General features: G+C 45.5%; 1 protein-coding gene across 4 annotated transcripts in view; it reads left to right on the top strand.

Moving 5' to 3' along the window:
* Positions 1-16,124, top strand: part of NHEJ1 (non-homologous end joining factor 1) — a 109,556-nt gene extending 93,432 nt beyond the window's left edge. For 2 of the 4 annotated variants that reach the window (XM_044438382.1, XM_044438380.1), the window contains exons 6-8: positions 8,041-8,158; positions 13,960-14,069; positions 15,664-16,124. In XM_044438382.1, the coding sequence (XP_044294317.1) occupies positions 8,041-8,158; positions 13,960-14,069; positions 15,664-15,744 (309 nt within the window). In that variant the 3' untranslated portion in view covers positions 15,745-16,124. Of the gene's footprint in view, positions 1-8,040; positions 8,159-13,959; positions 14,070-15,663 lie in introns of those variants that run through there. The other 2 variants (XR_006415519.1, XR_006415520.1) reach the window with 1 other exon arrangement.
* Positions 16,125-18,471: the final 2,347 nt, after the last annotated feature.

The raw sequence follows: 18,471 nt of genomic DNA, 5'->3' as shown, positions 1-18,471 counted from the left end.
ATGTCTTCTAATTGTGTCTTCTAATAGACATGTCTCACTTCTTAGCTAGAAGTAGTCTGAACTAACAGAATTGAGCTTTTCAAGTAATTATTGCCAGTAACCAACACTTAAACCATTGCAAAAAATGGATCCTACCAGCCTTCCTACTCCTCATTCTCTTGCCTCTCCAAACCTCCTGTTGCATACCTGAATAGAAGTTCTGGGTACCAGATGCTAGGAACAAATATCAGGGAAGAGTTCGTGTCCTCATGACTTTGCAGGCTTCACAGAGGCAACTGCCTGGCCACTGTTAGACATAGTGGTGGCCTAGATAGAGGCAAGTAAGTCTTCCTGAAGCACTAACTAAGCTCCAGAAGTTTGGACTACAACTTACATCATTCCAGACCAGGGAGTCATGGTGGCCCAGACCAATGAAGTTGTAGTTCAAAACCTCTGGATAGACCAAGGTTGAGGGAGGCTACGCTCATGTAAGGAAGAATCTGAGCATCTTTTAACTCACCATTTTCTGTTGTAACATAACATTCTTTTTGCAGAATACAAACTAATGAGGATGAGAGAGTTCAGTAATTTGCACAAGTCTACAAATGGAGGACAGAGCAGAGGTGACGAAGGCCCATAGATCAATAGTAAAGCATATGCTATGCATATAGACAGTCCTGAGTTGAATCCCCTATTTTTCCTGGCAGGACTGGAAAAATCTCTGCCCAAAACACCCTGGAGAGCCACTGCCTGTCAGTGTTGACAGTACTGGGCTAGATGGATCAGTGGTTTGGCTTCAGTGTACAGCAGCTTCCTATGTAGAGCCTAATCTCCAAACATCAAATCCCTTCCTCTCAAATAATTTCCTCTTCCAAAAATGCATTCCTCCCCCAGTTAATCATTGCTTCTGTTCCTCATTCCACCCCCAGTAAAAAGCAAGTCCTCATTTTTTTTTCACTCACCACCAGCTCTGTCTGTCTTTATTTAGTGTTTCTAAACCTAGGCAGACTGACTCCCAGTTCTTACACTCAGTTCAGGTGGAGCTTTCCTCTTCTGCCTGATCCTAAAGTTCCTATTCTTCTGGCTCTATCTGCTAGTGCCCTGATACTGGTTTATAGTATTTTTGTGCCACCTTTCCTTGGAGTATTTCAAGGTGAATATGGTTCCCCACCCCCACCATATTCTATTATCCTTTGGCATGGAAGAGCGACCAGCCCAAAGTCACCTCACTCGCTAACCACTACACCACACTGACACATGGATCCTACAAAATAGCCAAGCCACCCTGTTTCCACCACTGAGCCACATAAAATGGTACCTGTGGTACTCTACGCCAGTATAAAGGATAAGGAAAAGGGCAAATTCAGCAGACTTTCTTAGAGTGGCTACATTGGTTCATTGACAAAGGCATTTGTTGTTGTTGTTCAGTTAGTTGCACAGTCATGCCCTGCTCTTCGTGACCCCATGGACTATAGCACACTGGGCCCTCCTGTCCCCCACTGTTTCCAGGAGTTCACCCAAATTCATTAGACAAAGGTATTGGAGCTTCCAAAACCTGGCATGCCCTGCCTAAAGTTGCAGAATGGATGGCATAGTGGTTTATCTGTTCCACAACTAGTTTCAGTTCTGCCCTGTTTGTGTGAGTGTTGAAAGCTCAGAATCTCTGCCCCAGTGCCCTGCAGATCACTGAACTTCTGCCTGGCAAGACTGTAAAGTTTCTTGCACTCCTCCCTGCCTCAACCTTGAGCTGCTGGCATCTGATACATGCTTGGTCTTGTTGTCAGGTAGTCATAACACAGGCAACAGCGTATTCCCCCACTTAACTTGCCTGCTGACGGGCACTGAACATCCGTCATGCTCGGCAAAGACATAGCTTTTTACACTGATTTCCTCCAGGGACAGCAAACCACCCCCACTTTCCACCTCAGCAAAAGCTCCTGGGCAAAGGAATGGCATGTGTTCCTATTTGGCATCTTTCCCCCATTGATTCCCTTTATGGACCTTTTACTGTCTGGTAGCTATTTTGCTATCTTCAGGACATTTTTTATCTCAAGCATCCAGTTTTCTGCTGTCCCAGAAAGCTTTAGTTGGTTACTTTGTGAAGCAGCTGGCCTCAGTGGAATTGTGCAAGGCCTGTGTGGACTTCAGGATGATTTTATTCTAGAAAGCAGAACAACCGGGGAAGATTTGAGGCTGTTTCACTTTTCTCTTTGTAATGATCCAAAGTTTCACAAAACATTTCATGGAAGGATTGTTCTGATCTTTGCATTAAGCAAAAAAGATGACAACAGGAATTCAAAGCAGAAGGGGACCTGGAATGCATCTTTTTAGTTTATAAATTATTGCACACATTTCTGAAAACTCAACCAATATCTTTGGTTTTACATTCTGTCCACTCCATTCTGTCTAGTTTTATTTTCTTGTGGAGGGAGGTATGATAACTTCATGTGTGCCATTATGATGTGGCAGTTTTACCTATTTAGAATCTGTGTTTTTAAAAGGGTCAGTTTGATGGTTCTCTCATTTTATTTATTCAGTATTTCTTTGTCCTTCAGTGACTATTTTGTATAATAAATTTCCTCTGAGAAGCCCATTTAAAGATTTGTGCTGTTGAAAGAAGCTGTATTTGACACATTTGATTTTGGTTCTGTATATTTGCTCTACTTCTATAGGAAGTCAACCTTGATTTACATATTACATGTAATATGTAATTAATTGCATTTCATACATATAATGAAATACATAGGATGCCTTTACATGCAGCTGGCAGTCCCCCCAACCCTCTGGCCTCAGCTTCCCAGCAGACTGCTGCTATCATGGGCTCTTGCACGGATTGAACTAAGGTGTGCAAGAACAGGATGATGGTGTGTGGTCCTTAACGCACCTGACAGCTCATGTTAGCTCCAGAGCTGTAAGTGCCACCTGAAACTCCCCTGACTGTTATTGAAGTAGGCTTTGGTCCTGCACAGAAGCAACAAACAGGAAACATATGGCAATGTGAAAAGAAAAGGAGGTGTTCTGGGCTTTCAATCCATCCCCTCTCATTAGGCTAAGATACACTCTGAGGATGGGCTGCTGTGAAACAATGAGTACATAGATGCTGAAAATACTTGAGCCAAGGGATTGCCAGTCTCCCAGCTGGAGTTGTGTATGGTCCTTTTTGTGCTGGACTTATAGAGACCCCATGATTAGTAACCTTGCCCTTCTCCAAATTTGTGTTCTCCAGCCAGCATAGGAGTTGAATCCCCTCACATGTGGAGGACACCAGGTTAGGAGAGGCTGTAGGTTGGGCACAGGCAGGCTTCAGTCTTGAGGCACATTTTCTTTTCTTTTCTTTTTACAAATCTGGAACAGTGTCAACACCAGATGGCACCAGAGTTTCCTCAGGCAAGATGATCTTGTTCTTCTGTGTCACCTGGTCCGGACTAGGCAGACCCATCCTGGGACCCCCTAACTCTTCTCAGTTGTATAATTGTCCTTCAGCAATGTCACTATGGTACAGATATTTTCCTAGCTCCAGCTTGTGTGGGGAATCCCCTTCCAGAGGATGCAATGAGAGCACAGACCATGCCCATCCCTTCAAGTTACAAAATATGCAGACTCAGGTGAGGGTGTGCATGCATGCATGTGTGCGTGCGTGCATGAGTGTGTGCACTTGAGCCTCAGTTTGGACAAAGAAGCATGGCTTATCTTGGTGGAGGCGGAGGCTTTAAGACGCACTGAGCTCAACTTCTGGCAGTGGCTTAGAGAAAGCACCGGGGTTCGCCATGCCCTGGGATTCGCCACCACCCTGTTTTCTGCCAGTATTATGGTGGGGAGGGTTGAATGGACTGGGAAAGAGACGAAGGGCAGCAGTGACCCGCCACGGTGCCTGCCTTGGGTACACTGTTTTTGTTCTGTGCTGGTCCCTTGCTGTTTACTTTTCTCTGAGTTATGACTCTGCCTTTGCCTTTGATCTGGCACTTCTTGCTGCCTATTGGCTGGTCCTGCCCTACCTTTGGGGTTCATTCACCTGCCAGTTTTACAACTCATTACAGCCTGGATACAAAAAGAGCTGATCCACAGCCTTTACTGCAGAATATCTGGGGGCCAAAGGATGATCTCCTCTGGGTTCCTGCCCAAAAGCAGACCCACTTGCTTCTCTTTCCCCACCAACACATCAACAGTCCTCTGTGTCTCAGGAAATGAGAATGTGCACTGCAGAAAAGATACTTGCAGATGCGTAGATCAAGCTAGCCGACTCAACCATGTACTACAGAGAGAAGACGCAGGGTACAGATCCAGTGGCCATTCACAGTTACCCAAGTCTCTGGCAAGCCCTTCCTTCTTCCATGTTATCTACAAAAGCAAACCTGTAGCAAATGCATTTATTTTCTCCTGTGGGAATGTATGCAAGTTAACACAACAAAGTTCTGAGTGTGGGATATTTGTTTCCCTTTAGAGATGCTAGCCTATTTTATAAGTCAGGTTGTTTTAATGAGCAAGGCACCAACATTTGATGAGTTAGGTACCAAAGTATACTGTGGGAATGAAATGACACTGTCATTAGGAGTAGCAGTTCGGCTAGTTCACCCTCCTAATTCCTGTAGTTACTCAGGGTGCTTCCAGGTATGGTGTTGAAGGGGCTATTGCCCTGCCCAGTTGATGCAATTTTATGGGGGAGTCAAGATATCATCATCTTCAACTCATAGCCTCCCTGTGTTTTCCCACTTCTTCCTCTGCCTTTTCTCTAAAAATCCATTAAGGGTACAATGCTAAACATGTTTAAACAGAAGAAGGCTTGTTCCAGCCAGTGTGACTCACTAGGGCATGCTGGGAGTGATAGGCCTTTTTTCTGTCTAAATATGCATAGGATTGTGCCTTAAGATACAAAAGTTGCACAGTACCTACTCACTGGTAGCTCTAGGAGCCCTCCATTTGGAATACACTAGGTTTCATATGAAAAGGGCATATTTCTAAGCCTCATGGCTGCCAGAGGTGAGCACTGAAGACACAGTGGGCCTTTCCAAATGTTGGAAGCAGGAGACCACATTTTATTTTTAATGCTTTTCAGCCAAGGGCCAGGGCCATAATATCCTGTTCCAACATAGTGTGTAGGGTGGGGTGGGTTTGTTGCAATGGGGGAGACTTTCAGTATGCTTTTATTGTTAACCAGGAACATTTGTGTCCTTCTTTGCACAGCCTCCAAAATGGAAAAAAAAGTTGCTCATTAAATGGCAAGGCTGTGTTCCAGGTAATGGGATAGATAGCTCTGCCTTTGGGCACATTTATTTTTGTTTTTTAAAAAACAAAAAGGCTTCCTGTACTTGCAAATTGCTCATGGATCATGGGCGCCTATTGGCTAGTGACCATAACGCAACAAGCAATGAATGACATCTGCTGTGCTTATGCTATTTCATGCTGAGTTTCCTCAGCTCTGCTTTCCCACCATGGGAAAGTAGTCCTTTCCTGTTCTGTACTCAGAACTCCTAAGGTTGTAGGGAGGACTTACAATAGCACAGGCCCAACCAACATGGTCATTCATCACCAGTCATGTTATGGTCACTAAGCAATAGGATGCTCATGATCCAGACGCCATTGAGTTGCAGCTGCACATGATAAAAGAGGAGAGGGGATCGCTTTTTTTTTATTTACATTGTACTGTGTTTTTCAGTGCTGAGAAAATGCAATATTTCTGCAACAGAAACCCTTCTCTGAAGGAACATGTTTGGATTCCTTGCACTTATGCAAAACAACAACAAGCTTGTTATATGGGAAAGGCTTTGATATGCAGGAAGAGCTTTCAATAGCTATAGTGAGACATCTTTTGATTCCTTCATTCATTATCATACCCTGGGGAGTCTGTGATTGTGCTCTATGAGACCCTGTCTCTTTTGCCCTCTCTAATAGTATCTTTTTTGCCATCAGGGTAGTTGTATTTGTTGCATGTGGTCCTGCACTGTTCTATACCACTTCTGCTGATGTGAGATAGTCTCCTTCGGAATAGATCAGATGTGATGGATTTATTAGATCAAAGAGCAGTTGTATAACATGTATCATTTGCATGATGCATTTTACACATGACACACTCACAGGGCCTTTTCTTCTAAAACTTTGTCTGCTGTAAAGTTGGGTTTCTACTTGTTGCTGTCTGCTTTGGATCAGGTGAAATAGGCACTCTTCCATCTTGGTGAGGGTGACTTATGTGAAGTCACCTTGGTGTCAAAAAGACAAAGTCTTTTGTGGGGAAAAGCAAAGTCTGCATCATGAAGTAGATGGTTTGAGACTTCTGTAGGATGTTGTTGTTCCGGCATGGAACTTTCCTAGGATTTTGATGTTTGAATAGAACTAGATGGTATCTGTATTTAAAGAAGTCTTTCTCTACCACCCCCTCTAGGGTGATAGCCTTAAAGCTCAGCAGCTCAGCCTGCTTTGTACTGCACAAAGTCCCCAGTTCAGTCCCTGGCATCTCTAGTTCAAAGGAACTTCTGGCAGCAGAGCTGGGAAAGCTCAGCTTTGGGAAGCCATGGCCAGTCTAAACAGACAGTTCTGGGCTAGTCTGGAAGAATGGCATGACCCAGTATAAGGCAGTTTTGTTACGTTCTTTCCAGAGAGAAGCCAGAGGCTCGCACCATCCCCAAATACTTCAGAAAGGATTTGGGATCATTTGGGAGTCACATTAGGGCCGATGTAGCATTCCTCTCTTGCTCCTGTCCTCAGCTGCGTTGTCCCTTGTACTATTAGCCAGGGGCTTTGTGCCACTCCTACGGCCTGGAGTGGGAGGAGAGGGTGACAGGCAATGCAATGCCTTTGGACTCCTGGCCTTGAGCACTTCAGTGGGTGAATGCCTGGAGAGGAACTACTCTGTTATCTGTTACACTTTGTTCTCCCGACTGTTTGGGTGTGGAGCGGCACAGTGCGTAGAAACCTTTATCTCTGGAAACCTTTGAAACACAGGCAGCAGGCCAGGCTCTAGGCTCACTCTGTTCAGGGGTGGGGTAGGTCTTGTGCCCCTCTCCCTGTGCCATGACACAGTGGAGCACCTATCTTCATCCTTTTGCCATGCTCCTAATGAAAAAAAGATTGGGTGGGGGCTATGAATGGCCTCATAGCACCTCCTAATGTATGTGTGTCTAGTGTGCATGTCTAATAACTTGAAAGCCCTACTGCATACATGAATTCCCCTATTTAGAACTGGAGAAGTTGGGTAGTTCCGAAGGAGCTCATCTTTTCTGTCCCATTCCGCTCTAGCTTCTGTATGGGGAATAAGAGACCCTTTGGGGACCTACAGCAAGAGCCGTTCCTGGCCATAGATGTTCCAGACACTGATTGCTTAGCAGTAAGAGCCATTGGAGCAGAGGTGCCAAACTCAGCTGGGATCCCAGTTCAGACTGCATGGATCCCCAGCCCAGCCCAGCCCTTCAGGGTTCCCAGGTGGCCACATCACCTTTCACTGACCCCACCTCCTTTCTTCCAGTCGCCAATTGTTTAGTGATTTCTTGGCTTTTGCACTAGTTACAATGCCTCTCCTTAAGGTTTAATGACAGGCAGTAGGAGCTTTAAGCTAGGATGTGCTGGCATTTTGGTCTCACCCCTTTTGCCTTTGCCCCCACCCTACACTGGAAAACAGCCCCTGAATGTTTCTCCAAAATGGAATTCGATCCTTGGGGGAAAGAGATTCTGCACCCTGTGTTAGAGGAATGAACACAGGAAGTTGCCATATGCCATAATTTGTCCATCTTCGCCTATGTTGTTTACAGGGAATGGTAACCACTCTCCATGGCTCTGGCAGAGATTGGTCTTCCCCACAACCTGATTGAACTTTCTGCATGCAGAGCAGCTCCTCTACCCTGACCAATGATCTCTTCCTGATTATGGTTTTGAGGAATGCAAAGCAGCCACTGAGGTGCCTTTCCTAATGTAGGCATTGTTGATAAAACCACTATAGAGAACCAACAACCTTCCTGTAGTTGCTGGTGTAGTGAGTAAAGGGGTACTGAGTTGCTCTTGTTTCTTGTGTTATATTGCCTGGTTTATAGTTTCTGCATGGTCACTGTTTAAAGCTCCCCCTTTGCTTTGCAGACTTTGCCCCAAGCCTGCTGCCTTGGAGATGGACACCTATTCACATCTAACCTGAAAGAGCTCTACATGGCAGTCACCCGGGAGCAGGCCAGAGTAGCTTGCAAACGGCACCGAGAAGGTGAGTGAATCAAGGGTGGGAAGGATGTTTCTACTTCCCTTCCTTTCACATGCTGCAAAGATGAAAATACTGCTAATTTTTATTGCATTGCATTTATATCTCACACTTTCTCCTTTTGCAAGGGACTCAAGGTGGCTTATATAGCTCTCCTGCACTCCATTTTTATTCTCACAACGACAACCCTGTGAGTAGGTTAGGCTGAGAGAGAGTGATTGGCCCAAAGTCACCCAGTGAGTTTCATCACCAAGTGGATACTAAAACCTGCATCTCCCAGATCCCCAAGCCACTACTCTCACCACCATACCATATTGGCTCTCCAAATGATTACAGACAGAAGAATAATTTTAATTCTAATATTTGTGGACTGCCTCAGGATAGCCATCCCATTCCCTGACATCTTTGATTTGGCTGTTAAACCCTGCTGCCTCCAAAATCCCCCCTCAATTCAAATGGAGACTGAAGCCAAGAAATTAGAAGACTGGGACCTGGAAGGGCAGAAGAAACTAGAAAAGATCATCAAGTATAAGCATTTCTCACTGGCGATCAAGGCCAAGATCATCCACACTATTGTATTCCTGATCACTATATATGGATATGAAAGCTGGACAGTGAAGAAAGCTCACAGGAAGAAAACCGATGCATTTGAAACATGGTGCTGGAGGAGAGCTTTGCAAACCCCTTGGACTGACGGACAGGCAAACACGTTTGTCTTAGATCAAATAAAGCCAGAATTTCCCTGGGAGCAAAAATGGCAAAACTGAAACTGTCATACATGAGAAGGCAAGACTCACTATAGAAGACACTAATGCTAAGGAAAGTTGAAGACAAGAAGAAGAAGACCAAATACGTGATCCATTGATTCCATTAAAAAGCCACAGCCTTGAGTTTAGAACAGCTGAGCAGGGCTATGAAGGGCAAGACATTTTGGAGGACGTTAACTCATAGGGTCACAAGTTAGAGATGACTAATGGCACATTACAACAACAACCTCCAAAATTTATGTAGCTCCCCCAAAAGAGTCAAACAGCCTTTTGATGTCTCTGTTATCTTGTATATTCTCCACTTGCTGTCGTCTGCCATTTCTTCTTACAATTTCTGCTCATCTGTTGACCAATAATGTGGGCAATTTACAAAAGGTTTAAACACTTTAAAATATAATATAAAACATAATATACAAATAGCTTACATATAAAAACAATGTAAGCTAACAACAAAAATCCCAAGGCCAGTTAAAGCCTCATCATACATTGTCTAATGCTTGAAAATAGAGAAAGGTATTAACTGGCACCATAAGGATGGCAATGGTTGTGCCAGTTAATCCTTAATGGGAGAGTGCTTCATAACTGGGGAGCCACTGTTGGAAAGGACTTCTTCCTTGTTGCTATTCCCAAACCTTGTTTGGAGTGCCTGAAGGATTGGTACTGTCATTTATGCTTTGGTGGCTTCCATCTTAGATGGCTACAATGCACCCCATGTGGTGCTGCCTTTGAAGATACTTCAAACTTCAACTAGTACAGAATGCAGCTGCTAGCCTGTGGATGGGCATAGATCAATACTGTCACATATCACTGATTTGCATCCTCACAGGCCCATTTCAGCATGCTGTTGTTGATCTCTGAAGCCCTGAAATGCTTGGGTCTTGATTATTTCTGGGAATGTCTGCTTCTCTCTCTCTGCTCTCCTGACACCTGAAGGCTTGGTGCCTTTTCATTGGCAGCTGCAGTGCCCTGGAGCTCTTCCAGAAGAGATCTGTGCATCTTTCTCCCTGTTGTCCTGCACATTCAAATTTGGCAGAGTCACTTCCAGCCATTTCCATGTTAAAGTATTAGATTCCTGAAAGTGCTCTAGGATAAAGATTAGAAATGCATGAAGATTTTGTCCATCTGAATAGCACTTCCTGAACTAATGAGCCTATTAGAATGTCATTATCCTTCCTATTCTTCATTTCTTTCATTTGTACAATGCCATTTTTGCTTTTAAAATATACTGATTATAAGTGTTTATAAAATGCATGTTTTATGATAAAGTGTGTATTTAATCATAACATTTGTATAACATATGTGTTTATGACAAAATATGTATTTTAGAATAAAGAGCATATGGGTATGGATTTTCACTTAGTTTTTTATTTAAAAAATACAGACTAACGTTAGTCTGACGGTGCTGCTGCTCAATGCCAGGTCGGTCAATAATAAATCTTCCCTCATCCATGACTTGATTGTGGATGAGGGGGCCGACCTGGCTTGCATAACGGAGACCTGGGCGGGAGAGGGAGGGGATGTTGCCCTCTCCCAATTGTGCCTGCCCGGGTATCTGGTTCAACACTGTTCACTCCCAGAAGGGAGGGGAGGGGGAGTCGCGTTGGTTTACAGAGCCTCCATCTCTCTCACGGGTCTTCCGGTCCCTTTGAGACCAGGGCTGGAGCGCCTCTACTTGGTGTTGGGCGAACGAGACAGATTGGGGATTCTATTGGTGTACCGTGCACCTTTCTGCCTAGCAGTCTCCCTATCTGAGCTGACAGAGACCGTCTCGGACCTGGTGTTGAGGACCCCCAGGATGTTGGTCCTGGGGGACTTCAATCTCCATGCCGAGTCTGGACTGACCGGGGCAGCTCAGGACTTCATGGCCTCTATGACGGCCATGGGCCTGTCTCAACACGTCATTGGCCCGACCCATGAACGTGGACACACTCTGGACCTGGTATTCACGACGGGGCAGGAAGAGGATGACCTGAGGGTGAAGAACTTATGTTTGACTCCCCTGTCATGGTCAGATCACCTCCTGGTGAGGTTTGTGCTCGAGAGCGGCCTCTCCCTCTATAAGAGTGCGGACCCGATTGTATGGGCCCGCCCCCGGAGCCGGATGGATCCGGATGGATTCCTGAAGGCCCTGGGGGAGTTTCCAGCTGACAAGACTGATGCTTCTGTCGAGGCTCTGGTCGAACTGTGGAACGGAGAGATGACCAGGGCTGTGGACACGATCGCTCCTAAGCGTCCTCTCCCACCGGGCAGAGTCCGCTCTTCCCCTTGGTATACACCTGAATTGCGGGCGATGAAGCGAGTTGGGAGACGGCTAGAGCGTAGGTGGAGGAAATCACGGGATGAATCTGACCAAACACACTTGAGAGCCCACTATCGGGCCTATGCTGTGGCGGTGAAGGCGGCGAAAAAGAAGTTTTTTTCCGCTTCCATTGCCTCCTCACAATGCCGTCCGGCAGAGCTTTTTCGAGTGGTGCAAGGCTTGGTTCGCCTGGGTCCTAAGGAAGATCCGATGCCACCCTCAAAGGCCCGCTGTGACGACTTTGCTAGGCATTTCAGGGAGAAAATCGCTCAGATTCGTCACGAGCTGGACTCCACTAATGAATCAGAGGTCTCTGAGGAGTCGCCAATGCCACCGTCTGGTCCAAAACTATTGGAGGAATTTCAATTATTGCGGCCCAATGATGTGGACAAGGTGCTTGGAAGAGTACGTCCCACCACTTGCCTATTGGATCCTTGCCCGTCTTGGTTAATAAATAACTCCAAGCACGGGATTGGGACCTGGATCTTGGAAGTGGTTAACGCTTCTCTGAGAGAGGGTTGAGTGCCTGCCCCTTTAAAGGAGGCGGTAATACGACCGGTCCTGAAGAAAGCGTCACTGGATCCAGAGATGGCCACTAACTATAGACCTGTGGCCAACATCCCGTTTCTGGGCAAGGTGTTGGAGCGAGTGGTGGCGGGACAACTCCAAGCACTCTTGGATGAAACTGATTATCTGGATCCTTTTCAGTCCGGCTTCAGACCCGGGTACAGTACTGAATCTGCCTTGGTCGCCCTGTACGACGACCTGTGCAGGGAGAAGGACAGGGGGAGTACATCCCTGTTGGTTCTTCTGGACTTCTCGGCGGCTTTCGATACCATTGACCATGATATCCTTCTGGATAGACTTGCAGGATTGGGGGTTGGAGGCACTGCTTTGCAGTGGTTCCGCTCCTATCTCAACAGTCGATTCCAGAAGGTAGTGCTGGGGGACCATGTCTCTACGTCATGGCAGCTATGCCATGGAGTACCACAGGGCTCCATTCTATCCCCTCTGCTATTTAACATCTATATGAAACCGCTGGGAGAGGTCATCAGGAGGTGTGGGCTGCGGAATCATCAATACGCTGATGATACCCAGCTTTACCTCTCGTTCTCCACTAATCCAGGTGAGGCAGTGGCTGTGCTGAACTGGTGCTTGGCCGAGGTAAGGGAATGGATGAGGGCCAATAAACTGAAACTCAACCCAGACAAGACGGAGGTCCTGTTGGTTGGCGGATCGGGTTTCGGAGAGGGTGGATTTGACCTGGTCCTGAATGGTGCAACACTCCCTCTTAGGGATAAGGTCCGCAGCTTAGGAGTACTCCTTGACCCGGAGCTTTCTTTGGAAGCTCAGGTGACAGTGGTGGCAAGGAACGCCTTCCTTCAGCTTCGGCTGATTAATCAGCTGCGCCCCTACCTGGAGTACGACTGCCTGGCGACGGTGACACACGCGCTGGTGACTTCCCGCCTAGACTTCTGTAACGCGCTTTACGTGGGGCTTCCCCTGAAGACAGTCCGAACACTTCAATTGGTGCAAAATAGAGCTGCCAGGTTGCTGACGGGGACGGGGCGTTATGCTCACATGACTCCAGTCTTCCGTCAGCTTCACTGGCTTCCCATTGAAGCCCGGGCCCAATTCAAGGTGTTGATTATGACCTATAAAGCCCTAAACGGCTTGGGTCCTGGCTACCTGAACGAGCGCTTATGTCCGTATATGCCCGACCGCCCTTTGAGATCTGCGGGAGAGTCCCTTCTCCGGGAACCCTCCATGAAAGAAATTAGGAGAGTAAGTACCCGGAGGAGGGCTTTCTCTGCGGTGGCGCCCAACCTATGGAATTCACTCCCCAAAGAGGTCCGCCTGGCACCGTCGTTACTGGTTTTTCAGCGCCAGGTAAAGACCTTTTTATTTAAACATCATTTCAATTGTTAAAACATATGATCTGGCCAGGGCAACTTCTTCTTCCTTCTCTTTCTCCTCCTATATTTTTATTTTGTACTGATAATTTTAATTTTATATTTGTAAATCAATGTATTTTTTGTATTTTTATATTTAATGGTAATTTATTATGTACTATTGTATTTCAATGTATTTTATCATGTTGTAAGCTGCCCCGAGGTTTCGGCAAGGGGCGGCATAGAAATGTTATAATAATAACAACAACAACAACAACAACAACAACAACAACAACAACGTTGATGCTGGATGGAATGGCCATACTTGCAGAATTGATGTGGATTTGAAATTAGTCACATTCATTCATAGGATGTGTAACGCTTGAATTAAGATAGAGTTATGAGTTGCTTGTTTCACTGCCCTGAAAATTACTTCTGCCTAGAACAGTTGACCTCTACCTGCATTAAAATTCCCTTCTTTCTTGAGTCACTATTGTTTTTCCATTGTAAATCAGTACACCCTAAGGGTTTAGACTTCTCTCATTCTCCATCTCAAAAATCAGCAGTAGGCAACCTAGTGCCCTACAGATGTTCTGTACAATTTATACAAACCCCAGCTAGCATGATCAATGGTCAGGGATTATGTGAGTTGTAGTCCAAGACATCTGGAGATTACCGGATGTGTACCCCTGGTGTGCATATTTATCCAGTTATCTGGATGAGATCCACTTTAAAAAATTACCTGTATTTGTTTTATATCCCACGATCCTATCCCACCATATATGCACAGGCCTGCATGTTAGTGCTGTACGTTAGTGCTGATCATGTTCCTTCCTTTTGTTGTTGCAGCATCAGGAGATTCTGGGACCCATGAACATCCTGTCTCTCAAGACCTTGCCAAAGGAGCTGTGGATTTGCCAACTGAGGAGGAGAGGACAGAAAGCCAGGCAGACACAATGGTGAGGGGAAACCCAGAGCATACCCTAGGAATGGCTCAGGGAATAGTGAGCTTGATGAAAGCATGGCTGACCATGCCATAAGTGTGGATGGGACAGAGGATTCTGATGCATTTACCTGCCCATACAGCTCTCTGTTGCCTGTAGTGATGTACCAGCCCCACCAGGATGCATGGCTCAGAGATGCCTGCACAAATGTTGCCAACCTCCAACTAGGCATGGACAGATGTATGTCAACAATCTGGGAGTCAGGGGGAAGCACAAAGGAACACAGGGTCCTGTTCCTCACTTCTTATTAAATACCAGCAGTGCATCGTGAGTGCTGCTGAGAGAAGATCCTTGGAGAAACTGTAAACCGTCTAGGTTGACTGGACAAGACAGGAAAAAAGGGCTCAGCAAGATATGTTTATTTAAGCCAAGCCAACTTATTGTGAGGAAGGGGTAGAGAAGAACTCCTTAGCATCCAAAGGTGGTGGAACATTGAGAACTGCTGGTCCATCTAACCCAGCACTGCCTGCTCTGACCAGCAGTAGCTTCCCTGAGTCTCAGGCTGAGAGAGGCCTTCCCATCATCTTCTGCCTAGTCCTTTGCATTGGAGGTGCTAGGGACTGAAGCTGGGACCTTCTGCTTATGAAGCAAGTGCTATTCCTCTGAGTTTCAATCCCTCCCCGTGGGGAAAATGATTTTTTAAAATACTGGCTGTTTTGGAAAAGGGTTCCAGGGGTAGCAAAAAGTGGCCATTTTGTAGGGGTGAAAAATAATAATACAACTGCGAAATTCCACAGTGCTGTGGGGGCCACAGGTGACCCATGAGTCATGTGTTGCTCTGATGTACAATTTCCTCCATTCCTCTGCAGCCATTCCTTAGAGATTAACTCAGGAAGGAACTGCATAACTGTCTCCAATGATAGTAGAAGTCATTCAATGTAGACTGTAGAAATACAAAGCGTTCCCCAGCACGATGCCTTCCATATATCTTGGGCTGCTCCACTGAGGATGATTGGAGATTGGAGTTGAAGTTAAAAAGTTCTGGACTTCTTGTGTGAAAAAGAATGATTGTGTAAAAAGTCCTTAGATACATAGCTGTCATTTAACGTTAACAAAGGAGAAAGGTTCATGGCAGCACCAGGCTAAAGTAGGTCAGGGCGGGTCCTCACAACCACCCTAGCCAGGGGTGAAGAGAGTTGTTATCCAGCACCATCTGGAGATCCACAGGTTCCCAGCTGTGAGCCAGGTCAAATCAAACCATGCTTCTCTCTGCAGTAGGTGGACTAGCTAGCTGGTGCCTGGAGAAGGAAACCGGTTTTCTCCATGAGGATGATGTTTATGGTTGTTCAGCAGGTTTCTCCAGCTTCTTTCACCCAACTGACATGTCCTCCATGGAATATGTATGGAAGCCATACTTATTCTCTGACTAGCATTACTACACAACACTGTTTGGTGTGGAGCGGTGTTCACATCCCCAGAAGCAACCAGAAGCTCTGTGTCTAGGTGATTATACACTCTGACAGAAAATGCCAGCAACATCCTCTGTGTCTTAGCAGTTTTTATTCGTGCCTCCCATTGAGTGATTCTGATTGCCACCTCTTCTTTCCAGGCACTGCCCTCCCAAACCCAGAAGACACAATTGCCTGTTGCCAAGGTCAAAAGGAAGAAGGCAAAGGGGCTGTTTGACTGATGCAGGTGTCAACTCACAGAGACAAGGATAATGTGGTTGCTTTGAACACTCTTCTGTCTTCTGGGAACATCTGGAAGGGAACCATACCTCCCACTCCAGCACAAAGCTGTGCCACCCTGCTCATTTTGCCATGCCTAAGTATGGTGGCAACGAAATGTCCCAGTGTACACTACAGCTGTCTGGCCTGCTGTCTTGCCCTTCCACACCTCTGCTGGAAGCCTAGAAGTAATGCTTGCAAATAACAAGCAGAGGGAGGAAAGTGTGCAAAGCATGGGGTCCAAATGGTGATAGTTGTAGGAACTCCTGTGCCTGCCTCATCTGTAGAATCTGTATCTTGTTTTGATAATGGATGTGTAATAAAGAGCTTGGCTGTAAGAGTGTCCTATTCAGTAGAGTGCCTTCTGTGCAAAGTAGGATCATGTGCATACATTTGCTCCCCTGAAATCCTTCCTTTCTTTTTATGTTCATCTACAGCCTTCTTGGTGATGCAGAAAGTTTCAAACGTGTTTAGCCTACCAAAGCAGGGTGTAGGCTAAGATTGTCCTGGTCTGCTGTCTGGTTGGCATGGTCCTCTAACCGCTGCACAGGACTCTTGATTCAGGTTCCCTTTCTTGTTGCTTCACCCAGCACATTCTGCTCGCTCGCGCGCGCTCTCTCTCTCTCTCACACACATTCTCTCTCTCTATTCTGATTCAAACAAGTTTACACAAAGCTTATTTACTCCTGGATTCAGTGCTTGCAGCTTTCTCATTAAAAATATTTGCTTTTTTAGGCAAAAGATCTGTTCTAAATATCTAATGCTTAGTCTTGGAAACCTCAGCCTTTGCCAATGAGACTTCTCCTTCTCATATGCCTGGGGATGGGATATAACCCTGTTGCCTAAGGCAGGAACCCAAATGTCCCCACCCCTTGGTAGTTAAAATACAGTAATGAATTAAATGCTTTGCAATTTTTACTCATACCACACTGCCTCCCTCTCCGCTCCTTCCAGCCAGCAAGCTTCACTATATCAAGGCGCTAACCAAGGCAGCAGCATATCAAAGCTCCACTTTATGCCTAGAGTTGTAGGACTCAGTAAACTATATAGTACAACTGGAGCACAAGCTTCTGGCTTCATGCTCCTCATACCTACTTCTAGGTACCAATGGTAAAGCATAACTGCATGTCCTGGACCTGAACCAGGGAAATGACAGGGTACAATTACAGTGATAAACCACATTGTAGGGCAAGACATGGAGGAAGGAGGCTTCTGTAGCAAGAGATGTTAAAACAGCCTTCCCCAGCATGGTGCCCTCCAGGTCTGTTGGACTGGTCTGACTGGGCTTATGGAAGCTGTAGTCCAATACCACATCTGCTGTCTGTCTTATTGGAAGAGGCTGGGTTGAATAATTATCTATCTCCCAGTGCTCACCCCCAACTTTGGTCAAGGTGTCTACCTAAGCCATCCTTCAGCGCCACTCCCATTCAGAATAGACTTAATTCCTCTTTCTTTTTCTCTCCAGTTAATCTGGAATAATACATCTCCAGGTTTGTTAACATGACATCAATATGAGGGACTTCAGAAATTAATCATGCAGTTCTGGATGTATCTATGTATATATATTGTTCTTTCTTGTGCTAGCATTTTGTGTTTTGTCCACCAAATCATTTCAACATATGCAAAAGTTCAAATATAAAGAGAAAGACAGAGACATTATACTGTGCTGAGTGTAGTGACTGATGTATTAAAATAGCATTGCCATTTTATACCATTACAGAATTTTAAGGATGGTTTTGCAATTCAGGGTCCTGACTCTATTTTTGAAACTCACTCTGAGTTTCTGTATAGCACAAAACTACATGTTCTGGTAGAGCAGACCAGCTGTAGAAAAGACCTGTGTCTGAAATCCTTGTTAGCCACCGCCAGTTAATACCAGTCCTGTTCACACATAGCAGTTAAGTCAGAAATCCTGGCTTCATTAAGTCAAATGGGGACAAACTGTGTGTTTCTACCAGCAGCCCTTTCACTCTGATTCCACTCCTCATGTGAGTAAGTAAACAAGCCAGACAGATAACATCTAAACCTGCACTGAAACCAAGGATGTAAATCAGCTTTAAACTGGTGCTTGTTGCTCACTTACAAATCTCTGTGGCTAAACCTTATTCTGGATGTTACTTGATTTTTTACAAATCAAAATGCTATTTTGGGATGCATTAATAGAAATACTACTTTGAAATCATGAGAGGTAGTAGTTTCCCTATACTCCTCACTAGTAAGATCTCATCTGGAATACTGTGTTCAATTCTGGGCATCCAATTCTGGGCATCAGGATTTAAGAAAGATGCAGAAAAATTAGAAAATGTCGAGAGGACAGCAACAAAAATGATCCAGGGTTTGGAACCTCTGTCCTCTGAAGAGAGACTGAGAGAACTGGGTATGTTCAGCCTTGAAAAGAGAAGAATGAGGGAAGGCATGGTATCACTCTTCAAGTACAGTGGTACTTCCACTCACAAATGCCTCAGTTCACAACCAAATCTGGTCACAAACAGAAATTTCAGAAAAAGTTTGCCTCAGGTCGTGATCTCTGCCTGTCTTCCCTGTACAGGCATGATCACAGTCGTGCTCAGGGGATGCGGGGATTTGGCTGCGATCTTGGTTGTTCTTTGTTACTTTGCTTCACATTTTTGGGATTTAAAAAATAGTTAAAGAATGGATTAACCTTATTTACATTGAACCTTATGGGGAAA

Source organism: Varanus komodoensis, unplaced genomic scaffold (assembly GCF_004798865.1).
Source record: "Varanus komodoensis strain SLA01 unplaced genomic scaffold, ASM479886v1 scaffold32, whole genome shotgun sequence".
NCBI lineage: Eukaryota > Metazoa > Chordata > Lepidosauria > Squamata > Varanidae > Varanus > Varanus komodoensis.
Note: the sequence above shows the minus strand (reverse complement) of the source record. Positions and strands in the feature narration are given on the sequence as shown.